Consider the following 13,034-nt stretch of genomic DNA (forward strand, 5'->3'; position numbering starts at 1 on the left):
GTGATTGCGCAATCCACTCTGCGTCGGTACAGAAAAAGTCTCAGCAAAATAAACCGGTTCAGTCTCTAAAGGCCGTACTGATTCCAACTCTGAACTCGGTGTCGATTTCAGCGCCCAAGCGGGAATACTGGTGACATGGTGACTGGAAACTCTGATCCCCTAGAAAAAGCGGTTGAACGTTGTTTGCCGCCGCGGCAACATCAAATGGGGAAAAAACTAAACTCCGCGTTGGGAGAATTTAGATCCACCGCCAGTGTTTCCACGTTATCGACGACGTCTCTGTCATCTCAGAGATAAGCGGTTTTGAAGGTCTTGTCTCAATCGTCGACCCCGCTACTTCGAGCAGGGAGACAGATCTCCAACTGACAACTCTCCAACAATTTTAGGAAGAGATTTATTTCACTCATTGAATCTGACATTACATCACTAGCTGCGGCTAGGGATTTCCCCTTTTATCAGAATTTATACCAGCTTTTAATCGCTTGCCTTCAGCTTTGCACCTCACCTCACAATGCAACTAGGTTTTTTGGGTCCCATTGATCGCAGACACCCTCCTGGCAGAACTCCGAGTCTCTGACACAGCCGAGGTACGAATGGCAACACATATGCGGGTCCCAAAAAGGCATTTGCTTAAAGATAAGCATGTCTTATGTCCGACTGCTGCGTCAGAACATTCTTCATCTTTTTGGCGATTTAGGCTTTATGCCGTCTGGAAAAAAGGACGCAATGAGATCCTGAAAAAACAAGAAAATTCACCGCGCCAAAATCCGGAATCTGGTGAATATAAACTGAGCCGGCGATTCAACTACAACAGGTAAAAACAAAAAGGGGCCCCTAAAAATGGGAAGCCTTTACCGTAATGGAGTTGATCACCAACACTAGATTCCTAGATAATCTCAGTCATAAAACTGTAACCTGCACTCTTGTCCTGTGTAGCAGCAGAGCTGAAAAATATCTGCATCCATTGGTCGTGGAAACAAGAAAGAATGAACGGATCGGGCCTCATGTGTGTGAACGCCTTGAGGGTGACCCCTCAGGAGAGGCCTTTGTTCTATAGGGAATGCTACCCTAGGGTGTTCTGTAATTAAGCCTAACGAGTAATAAATGGAATTTATTATTTCCACTGACTTTCTGGTTGGTGATGTAGTAAACTAGCCTTATTTACATACCTTTTCTTGTCTCTTTCTTGCTTGTTCTTTCTCTTTATTAGACTGTTTGAGTTTATCCTTTAGCTGCTGTTGTAGTTCAGAAAGTGTTTTGCCAAGTATATCTCTATCACTATATGGTGTGATTTCATCACCATCATCAAGATTAACTGTCATCTCATGCAGTCGCTTCACAATATCCTCTGGTCTTATACTATTATGTAAAACCTCATCAATCTGCTTCTGTTGCCCACGGAGACGATCTTTCAGAGAATCATTAGTTGCCTGTAAAACAACATAATACAATAAGCTATCCAAATAATTATTTTTGGAGATGACAAGAAAATCACATTTTATTTGTTGAATGAATGAATTATGTTAGCATTAACCTAACCTAATCATTAACCTATTATTTATAGTGGTGACGTAGAAATAAAACTGGCAGCAGAATTTATCACAAAATGTGTAAAATATAGAAAGAAATTCCATAAATAATAAACAAGCGACATTGCAGTCAAAAGAGCTTCGCTGTAATTGTTAACCTGCGAGTTGGAAACGTAGGGTGGAGTGATGTTGATAAAGTTTTGCACCATAAGAGAAACCTTGACCTCAACTTCAACACTGTTGTCTAATAGCAGCAAGTATATAAACATTGAAATGACCTGAAATTCAACATTTTTTTAAAACTTTGGGCCAGGTAGTTCAGAACCCAACACAATGTGTACTAATCAAGCAGCCTCTCGGCTGAGATAGCTCCGCTGTGAGCAATGCTCATTACAATTAAAGAACAGAAGATATTATTAGAAAATGAACAATATGTATAGTATCAAAACAATCAGACTTGCGGTTTTCAACAACATTGGAAAATATCACTTTTTACAAAAAAATTACAAAAATATTCACCAAAATTAGAGAATTAAAGATATCATTACAAAATGAACAAATCTGAGAGAGGTCCACATGTAGTACCTATATATGTAATATCAAAGCAATCAGACTTACAGTTTTTAACAAGAAGTCGAAAATATCACTTTTTACCAAAAATGACAAAAATATTCACCAAAATTAGAGAATTAAAGATATCATTACAAAATGAACAAATCTGAGAGAGATCCACATGTAGTACCTATATATGTAATATCAAAGCAATTGGACTTGCGATTTTTAACAAGAAGTCGTAAATATCACTTTTTACCAAAAATGACAAAAATATTCACCAAAATTAGAGAATTGAAGATATCAACACGAAATGGACAAATCTGAGAAAGGTCCACATGTAGTATCTATATATGTAATATCAAAGCAATTGGACTTGCAGTTTTGAACAAGAAGACAAAAATATCACTTTTTACCAAAAATTACCAAAATATTCACCCAAATTAGAGAATTGAAGATATCATCATGAAATGAACAAATCTAAGAGAGCTTTACCCCAGGTACATACACACCAAGTATCAAAGCATTCAAACTTGTAGTTTTCAAGAAGAAGTTGAATCAAAGAAAGCTTAGAAAGAACTCCCGTGTGCTGAGAGAGTATTGGAGACACAAAATTACTTGAACTTGAGAAATTGATGAAAACGCAGAAAACTAATTATGCAAATAAGGTAACTAATATGAACAGATTTAAGTGTAAAACTAATAAGGTCTGCACAATGTACCAAGTTTCATTGAAATATGATTAGAACAAAAAAATTATTAATTATTATGCTAATTAGAAAATTAATATGAACAGATTTTAACCCAAAATTAGGGACGACGTCAAAAGATCAAAACTTATTTGCTTTAGTTTAGGGGTGGGGGGTTTTGACCTCAAAAAGTTTCTATCCTACAAAAACGATTTTATTATTTTTTAATGAAGTCAAAAAAAAAATATTGGAGTATTTGTAATTCGTTTTTTCTCTATCCAATCGTGGACAAAAATGAAAAAAAAAACATCCAAGACGAGAAAATGGTTTGGTCCGAGTGTAAAGTCTTTTTACACCCACCAGACAACCAACTGCTATGCCATACTACTGTCAGATTATCAATTTGTATTTAATGGTGAATGTAGTCTGACGCCATGGTAAATATTTAAGTTTCAGTGGGGGGTTTGGAAAAAAACTAAAGGAATTATGTTTTTTATCCTACATTGAACTTTTGATGTTGTCCCTTAATAAGGCAGTCTATTGTCCTAGAGCATTTATGTACCAAGTTTTATTCAAATGTGATGATCAACACTTGAGATATCAGTATTAATTAATTATGTTAATTAGGTGATTAAGAAGCATAAATATTTACCAAAAACTAATATGGTGTATAGTCCTAGGTTCATTGAAATGTGATGGGTACTCTTTAAAAGTGTCATTAAAATCCAATGAGTGGTTCTTTAGAAATAGTGCAACAGCCATAGAACAGCAAAAAATTAACTAATTGTGCAAATTAGGTAATTAATATGCACAATTATTTATCCCAAAATTAATCAGGTTACTGCATAGTCCTAGAAGATCTATGTCGCAAGTCTCTTTGAAATGTGATGATTAGTACTCGAGATATCAGGTGAAAAGCTGAAAATTAACTAATTATGCTAATAAGGTGATTAATATGCACAAATATTTACCCAAAAACTAATTAAGTCTCTGCACAGTCCTCAAGTAACTATGTACCAAGTTTCATTGAAACGTGATCATTACTACTCGAAATATCAAAAGCTGACAATTAATTAATTATGCAAATTAGGTAATTAATATGTACTGATATTACCCTAAAAACTATCAGGTCTGTGCAGTGTCATATGACATCTATGTACGAGTTTTTATTGAAATGTTATGATTTGTACTCGAGAAAAGCCGAAAATTGATTAATCATTATGCAAATTAGGTAATTAATATAAACAGATTTTTACCCCAAATTAATCAAATCTGCGCATTAGTTCAGAGCATCCATGTGCCAAGTTTCATCAAAATCCAATGAGTGATTCTTCAAATATCAGTGGAAAAGTCATAGAACAGCTTAAAATCAGTTAATTAACATGCAAATTAGGTAATTATTATTCATAAATTTTTACCCAAAACTTATCAAATCTGCGCACTAGTTTAGAGCATCCATGTGCCAAGTTTCATCAAAATCCAATGAGTGGTTCTTCAGATATCAGTGGAACAGTCATGGAACAGCTAAAAATCAGCTAATTATCATGCAAATTAGGTAATTAATATTCATGGATTTTTACCAAAACCTAATCAACTCTGCGCATTATCCCAGAGCATCTATGTACCAAGTTTCACTCAAATTTGATTAGTGGTTCTTGAGATAAAGGTGGAACAAAAAAAGTGACATACATACATACATACACATACATACATACATACATACATACAGACAGACATACAAACAGAGTAACTGCAAAGACTCCCTTTTGTGCTTCGCACACGGGAGTCAAAAAGTAAAACATTGACACGGACGACGGACAATCACTCATATGATGAGCTCCGCTCGACAAAGTCAACAGCGGAGCTAAAAAGTTGATGGACGACATACTACGTATGATGGACAGACACAACAGGTCCAGTCAACCCATGAGCTCAGCTTGGCTATCTTCAATGACAGCTGAGCTAAAAATGCCATTAGTAGCATTCAACAATGGTCACTCCCCTAGAAAAAGTGTCCAGACAAAATTTGATCTGCACGATGAAAAAAGTCATTTATTATCATTTCTATGGGTTTATAGTATCTACTGAATTCTTGATACTTGAAAGAGTCAGGCATTAATTTGGTAGAAGACAAAACTCTCTGATGAAATTATTTTACAAACTATAGTGTAAGAGAAATACTTTAATAATATCCGCCATGTTTTGTCTCTAGCAAGTTGACCTGACAGGTCAAAATACTAATCAACCAATCAAAATGCTGAATGATGCCAACGTGTTCAAATTACCAAAGCTCATTCAAATATGTTAATGTTAATGAACGCAACACAGAACAGATTTGCCAATGTTGTTGAAGAGTAATTATTATTATTATTATTATTATTATTATTATGTGTTTATTTCAGAACAGCGAAAAAAATAAAAGTCAAAAAATCCTTCCTCCCAAAATTTCCATATCTCACTCTGGAAATGACTTGAAATGTACAGTGTTGTTACAAAGGCGTTAGATGAAAGGTGCAGTCTACTAATAAAGCTAAATGTCTTTTTCCGAAGAATTTCATCAAAAGATCCAATATAAAGAATAACAAACAATGTATTCTGTACAACAGAATGTGAATACCAAGATAATTTACGAAATACATGTGAGTGTGTAAAATTATACCACAAAAATGCACAATACGGAATATCACAAAATACAGAAAATAAATGACATTTAACAGCTAAGGACGGAAATTTAAAATCGTAAATAATAGCGTTGCCTCTCGCATAGAAGAGACGAGATTTGGCCTGAATGTCAACATTGTCATTAAGGTCACTAGTGATCAAGTGTCCCATATACAGTGACGTAATCAAGTAGTCTACCACTTAAGTAAATTTACACATTTTTTAACCTTCAAAAAATAAAATGGGACCAAGAAACCGCCCAGGGCGATTTTTCGGCAGTTTTTAAGGTGTTATTTTAATCTTTTCTGATGCCTAAAAGTTTTGCCGTTGTCATTGACGCCTATTCAAGAGTATTGATGTGTATTGTGACAAACATGAATGGGTTAGCCTCGTTTTGACGATGAGCTGTTATCGCCGTAAACAATGTTAAATGCTCAGTTTATCTTTTGAAACCAACTTTTTTTTTATTTAAAAACAAATCATGTCGTTTTCAAAATCCAAGCCAAAAGATCGTACAACAACATCGGCAAATCTCTTCCGTGCTGCGAACAATAACATTAACTTATTTAAATGAGCTATGGTATTTTGAACACATTGCCGTCTTCCATCGTTTTTATTAGTTAATTATCATTTGACCTATCAGGTCAAAGAACACCACTCAGGTCAAACATGGTGGATATTCATTTCTACAGCATCGAGCACTGAAAATGCGATCGGAATCATTCGCTTACGATGAAATAAGTTGAAATTTATTTGAATTTCATAACAATTCAACGAATTTATATTTTGCACGTGATTATAATCATTACTAGGTGACAATTGTAGAACGCAGCATGACCGGTTTGCGACACCGCGATCATCATTCACGTACATTTTGACTGAACTCTAATAACCACGCGTTTGAATTATGTGCGCATTGGGCAATAACCTCCAGAGTTCACGCACTGATATTTATATTCGGGCCACCCAGCTTGACGCAAATCAATATAGTTACTTGTCATTTGTTCAAAAAATTGTTCAACTCTCAAAAATACCATGGACGCGAAGAGTTAACGGGGGGGTTAAATGAAAGGGAACGTCTTTCTTGGACAAAAAACATGTCAGTACATACAGTACTCATTTCGCCGAACCTCCCGCCCGCTTCCGGATTTCGATCGCTTTTTTTTCGCTCGCTTTGCTCAATTCGACCGCGCAATTTCCACTTTTTTTTTTCGACCGCGCAAATCCGGAAGTATCCGCTCGCGCAATCGCTCGCTCGCTCGCTTGCCTGACAGCGCAACCGCCCGCATTTACAGTTCATTACCTACTGTTTCATGTACTAGTGTATCATTTTTGTTTTTTATGATGTTAAAATAAGAATAAATACAATCAGAAATTTATAGAACGACCGTTGAAAAAATACGGTGGATCACACGGCCATATAAAATTGGTAATAATACATACGCGCAGTAATAATGTCCACCATAAACAATATCGAACCAAACATGTGAAATCAAATACGACACTGACACAACTAATATGAAATAAAACCATTCTATTTTTGGTGGAGAGCGAAAAATGTCTACTGTAGAGTACGGTATTCGTTGAGTAACCGTGTGTAGGGTGATGGTTGTCATGCACGCCTGGTTTGGGTTTAACACGGGTCAAGTTGTAGTTATGTTAAAATCCGTGGCACCTATAACAATTGAAGAATATCTGCAGAAATAGTAAGACTGTGAAAAAACCGACTGATCGATTGTTATAGAATGACCGTAGTGTACAATTTGTCAAACAAATACATAGACCTGAGTACAGTCCTGTAGGTTGGCCTCCTTCCGCTGATCATTCGGCCCCCACTGAAAGGAGCTGGATGAAATTACAAACTATGTAGTGTGTTCGACAACTCATGTATGAACAACAATTTTAATAAATATGATTTTACTTGGTAAAATTACTGTATTTTTCTACATAAAAACAAAAGAATTTCATAATGTCTTTATTATCATAGCTTTGTTGGTAATAGTTGAAAATGATACATCCACGTGAACCTGCTTATATGAGATCGAAGGAGTCTCTGTTTACAACAGCCGTATACATCTAACTGCGTCATCGCTAAGTTTCCTTGTGGACCACGAGCTCTGTTCCTTGTTTGCACGTTATCATGTTCACACAATCGCAGACATTATTTGTAAGGGTGCCCTTTGAAATGGCACATTTTCTCGATGTTTTAGCGAGTACTCCGCGGGTATATGGCTTGTTCTCACATCAGCATAATTTTCCTCGAGTTCACTCATCGCTTTCCCACATGCACTTCTCGTTCTTTGCTGCTAACTTTTTTGCACTCTAATATGGTGTTGTTTTTGTCTTTCTAAACATCGAGTTTATTTTTGACATTCAACGAGATCGCTTGAATTTTGAATTTGATGACGGTTCGAATTTATCCACTTTTACAGTGATCAACATTGCGTTCGAGTAGAGTTACTAGTAATTACAAGCCTGATTTACATTTTTCTTGGGGTGTTTTTTGTCAATGTATTAAATATAAGGGCTTTGGGAAATAACATAATTATATTGCGCGAGTGAAAGAGTTTGGTGAGACTGTCACAACACGTTTTATTTATTTCCAACGCGCGTGGTCAGCGTCTCTGATTGCGTTTATTTTGTATTTTTGTTTTCAAAATGTATCACTGGCTGCGTTTGTTTTGTTTTTCTCAACAAATTAACTGTTCCGAGATCTCTTTCATTTTTCGCCCAGCTGCTGCCAATCCAATAATTCGTCGCCGCATATACTCAGACAAGCGATTAATCGTCACAGTCATTATACTAGTAGTTTAAGTCCAATTGATTTGTAGAAATTCAGCTATGCGATAATTATATGTGCAGTTTTGTTTTGCGCACCCAGACACGAGCAAAAGTTAACCAATAGATTTTTTGAACTACAGCATTCGTATTACTTGTGCAAATTGAGTAAGGGTCATAGTGTGAGTTGCGTTCGCAAATAACAAAGTGTCAAATTATTTTGAGCGCCGTTCGGAATAAATTTAGTCAAAATCACACACAGAAACACACACACAACACACAAATACTAGTACTCAATACATATCGCGATTGCCAAGTTATATAGTTGAACTACACACACGTAAATATGTAAATACAGGTCACAGTTCGACTTGCATAGCAAACGTTACAATGTGTTAAGTGATTTGAAGGCGTCTTTGTTCCAACACAGAGAAGCAATAGGCGTTGTGTTTTGAATCGTCATTAAAACCTAAATTTATTACGACTAAAAACTTAAGTTTATACATACAATGTACGATCATTGTTACTCCAGCGGTCGGTTGGCAAGCGGACGATGTTTCTGAAGCCAACAATAGCAGGAGCGAGCGAGCGAACAAAAGCGAGCGAGCGAGCGAACAAAAGCGAACGCTAGCGAGCGGAAAAAAAGCGGTCGGTTTCCGGTCGGAAAGCAGCGAGCGGTCGGAAATTAAGCAATAAGCGGTCGGAAAAAAAGCGATAAAAGCGGGAGGTTGGGCAGAATGAGTACTGTAAGTATATGTGCAAAGTTAGATTTATAGAACGTACATGACCGCTTAACTCTGAGTTTTTTACCGAATCCGGTATAATGAAAATGTGACACAAGGTTAATCGCCCGACCAATCAAAAACGTCAATTTACGCACCATAGGGCGGTTCACTTAAATGACGTTATAGAATAATGGCGGACACATGCAACCCTGAGAACCAGTGACGAAAAAGCCCTGTACTAAGCTTTCCATCACGAAAATTCATAATCGATGTGCTGACTCTGTGGTCTCGAACTACGGGTAGAAAGCGTGGTAGTGCTCTCAGTTCGAGCCGGTTGATATGGTAGTCCCGAAACTAATGCGGGAGCCATATCCTTGGGCTTGTTGGTCCAATAGATGCGCTCCCCAACCCTGGGGAGAGGCATCTGTTACCAGAGTCATACCTGCAGCGAACGGGTCCAAAGAGCCCCCCTGTCACTGAGGGAATGCTGACTGACCCTTTGAACTGAGGTCATCTTTCCGATGATCTGTAATAGTTCTCAGAGGAACACTGAGGGAATGCTGACTAGGCATTCAGCAAGGCTGCTTAGCACTAAGCAACACGCTTGATAAGCCAAGCTTACCTCTGTGTCAAAACTCCATGCCCAGGGACACCAACTGCGTGTTGGGTGGAGGTGGGACTTGTTGATTTACTAATGAGCCCAACTGGTGAAGTAAATCCTGTGTTAGCCTGACGTGTTTGGCTATTAACCCCTTGCCCGGGTTGTAACCAGTAGTCTGGGTACGGATTGACGTGTACCGACATCTGGTGAAGCAGCAGCACTACGTGTTTCATCACTCGGCTGTGCCTAACCCGAACGGGGGGGGCACCCAAAATTCGAATACTTGGCCCAGCTGGGCAATTCAAAAGAGATGGCAACTCGCTGGGTGCATCAGTATGTGCAGGTATGCCTCGCTTAAGTCTAGTGGGGCTAGCCAGTTGTAACGGTGGATGGAGAGGAGAACCCTGAATGGTGCCTCCATGTGGAACCGATCGAGGAGCATGTACTGATTCAGTCTGACTAGGTTCAGAACTGGACGCCCGCCACTTGTAGATTTGGTACTACGAACACATTGGGTAAAGCCTGGACTTAGTTCCGGCTGATGTACCCTGTGTACCAGCAAACTGCTACTTCCTGTCTGATTGAGTCTGGCAGTACCCGACAGGGGAGACACTGACGGGGGAAATGAAGATTTCAGCAGTATTCCGTAGCAGGATGTCACCACCTGCAAAGGTCCAGGGATCGGTCACCCGCTGTCTCCAAACCGGACTACACCAGCGCAGTCTGTGTATGAGAGGGATATGTGGCCATGTGTTCGGCGGTTGCAAGGAAGGGTGCTCCCTTCCCCCATGAGGTGAGTTCCCCAAGGCCTGAAGTAGTCACAAAGTTGTGCCCTGACCACTCGCCGAACACATGTCTGTCCCCCCCTCCCCCGTTGCAGAGGTGAGCGTCAACCACGCTTCCCCCGCTTCCGGGTAGACGTCCACCCAGAGAGGGCGAGGAGCCACCATCTGGCTCTTTCCTCCCTGGGGGCGCTCCACTACTCTTCCCTCCCATGGAAGGGTATGAGCGCTTGCCTCCTTGGTGACTCTGGCTAGCAGACGACGCCCTAGGGCGTTGCGTTTTCTGTGCTTGGGGTGCCCTCCGCTTGCCCTTGGCAGGGCCAACTGAATAGCGGATTCGATCTGAACCCTCTGGTTCATTGCACTCCAAAGCTCCAAGACTGTACCCACCATTCCCTGAACAAAGAGGGTGGAGGATGTCCAGTCTGCGTCACTGACGTGGGGACGTACCCAACCTCAGCTTGTCGGCGAAAACACATGCGTCTAAGGGCACATGCGTCCTTGGCACGCACAATAATGCGCTCAAGCAAATCTGCCCTCAGGGCTGGATGGGTCGTCTTCAATTGCTAAGGACACCCATGGAACGCGGCTGTCCCCTTTGCCCGGTTTGTCAAATTCGTGGTATCGTGGTCTGGTGAAGGAGCCTTGTAATCCGGTTGGAGGCGTTTTTGTCTCATCCCACGCTATGGGGTCTGATTCAAAAACCACACCGACCAGGTAGCGTTTGGTCCAGCGGTAAGTGTTGCATAATGTTTTCCCCACCTGGGGGCCTTAAGCATTACATCCTCCGCGGCTGACCAATGCCGCCCATCAACAGCGTTTGCGTGCTCTGCACCCAATTCCGCACTCAGACGGACAGGGAGAGACGTGCCGACGGGGTTGCTATGGATCCAGACGCTCGTGATCCCATAAACGTTAAAGCAACCTTAGGTAGTCGCCTTAGGATCAAGGGTGGGGGTAGCTACATCGTATCACCGGGATCGATGATACTCTGCATCACCCCAAAAGCGTGGCTCACTAAGTCATACAGACTCTGAATGACCACAGGCTGTATCCGACAGGCTGTACAGGCTGTATCCGACGCAAGCGAACTGCGTCCTCTTTCACTTTAAATATGTGAGAGGGAGCGTCTCATGACAGGGTGGGTTCCCTGTGGGGACGCAAGTGGGTCGGTAAGAAGGGAGTCAAAACCCACAGTGGAGACCGGACACAAGGATAAATTCGTTACTGTTGTACCGTTAACGCGTGACGAACCCTAGCTGGCTGAAAGTAGGGGGGTAAACATGTGCCCTGCCCTGAAAGCCCTGCCCCGAGATCGGAGGCTTGGCTGCCAGCACCCCGTTGGCATTCAGTGTCCAAGGCTTCAGAGGAGGCCCGGTGCAATTAGCCTGAGCCTCGGCCTCCCCCCAAAATAGTGAGAGAGCTGTGACTGGGAACAAGGGTTCCCTGGAAGAAATGTGTTTAAATGCAAACATGCTTTCGTGTCTCTTCCTGATTGCCCACCGAGGGGACACAGTAGAGACAGCTCGCTCCGACTGCGTCTGATCTACCCGGCCTGCCAGGGACGCAATTGCCCCGACAGTCCTTCGACCAAAGCCCTCAACTCTGAGGCAAACCCGGCACCGTGCGAGGAAGGGTTCACAAAGGGACCCACAACGGGCCCCATAGGAGGATAGCCTCTAGGGGCACAGCCTCGCTGCAGCCAGTAAAATCGGGTAAACCACCGCCTGAAAAAACAGACTGTGATGATGCCCTCCGATCAGCGGGGGGGGACCGAGAAAAATATCAGTACTTCCACCATCGGGCCTCTTACTCGACGTCCCGGTCACGAAGCACCGGTAGCCGAGTGTGAGGACTTCCCACCCATGCAAAACACGCAACTCACTTCAACCGATTTGTTTACTGTATGCACGACCTTGCTGTGACGCGGTCAGTCTCAGCGATTTTGATGGCTCTGAAAGAAAATCTCAGGCCTCAGAACTCCAGTGAAAAAACACACACCTTCATGCAAAAAAACCCTGAACCCCGCACGCAGCTATGACAAAGTATCTCGGATGCGGGTACTATGCTGGTAAATTCTGAATATAACCACTGCACTGCGAGTTTCGAGTCGACCAGAAAGAAAAACGGCAGTGAGCCCTGGTGCTGTCATTACATCTATAGATTGCTAAATACATTGTAAATAAAAGACGACATAAATGAGGGAAAACGAAATACAGTTGTAAAAGGTGCCGCCACGAAACCAGCAAGTGGTTACGTAGTGGCGCCGGGTTTTAATCTCTTTGTTGTGAAAAATACTCCACACAAGGGGGAAAACGACACAAGGGTAAAAATGACAAGAAAAACTTATCCTACCAGCTAGAATGTCGGATGCCGCGGCTGCGGCGAGGACCCACGCTAGAAACCCAGACAGGAAAATGCAACATAGCCAGGCAAAGCCGCTCAGAATCATTCCCCGATGAGACAGAGAAAAAAGAAGAGTGTGGCGCTGCCGTGTGGCCTCGGTCACGTGGGTTCGTGACGTAAAGGGTAAAAGAATCTTGGGGTCATGGGGCTTCCCCTGACCTAGATTCTATCTCTCCGTCAACGGCAGAATCGCTGATTAATGCCTACAGTTCAAAATAATCATTTTGACTGACCGGATCCTATGGTGGGTAATTGAACGTAGTGAATTTCCCCATGTTTCACAGTAAAAGCAAAGGTCGTGGCCGAGTTGT

At 41.3% G+C, this 13,034-nt stretch overlaps 2 protein-coding genes across 7 annotated transcripts in view; one reads left to right on the forward strand and one right to left on the reverse strand.

Annotated features, from left to right (window-relative positions):
• LOC102801418 (centriolin-like) overlaps positions 1 to 13,034 on the reverse strand; it is a 204,129-nt gene that overhangs the window by 139,554 nt on the left and 51,541 nt on the right. For all 6 annotated transcript variants that reach the window (XM_085493889.1, XM_085493887.1, XM_085493886.1 and 3 more), the window contains exon 15: positions 1,170 to 1,430. In XM_085493889.1, the coding sequence (XP_085350015.1) occupies positions 1,170 to 1,430 (261 nt within the window). The remainder of the gene's footprint in view (positions 1 to 1,169; positions 1,431 to 13,034) is intronic.
• Positions 1 to 13,034, forward strand: part of LOC100378319 (haloacid dehalogenase-like hydrolase domain-containing protein 3) — a 148,018-nt gene that overhangs the window by 42,292 nt on the left and 92,692 nt on the right. The window lies entirely within an intron of this gene.

Source organism: Saccoglossus kowalevskii, chromosome 19 (genome assembly GCF_978046115.1).
Source record: "Saccoglossus kowalevskii chromosome 19, keSacKowa6.1, whole genome shotgun sequence".
NCBI lineage: Eukaryota > Metazoa > Hemichordata > Enteropneusta > Harrimaniidae > Saccoglossus > Saccoglossus kowalevskii.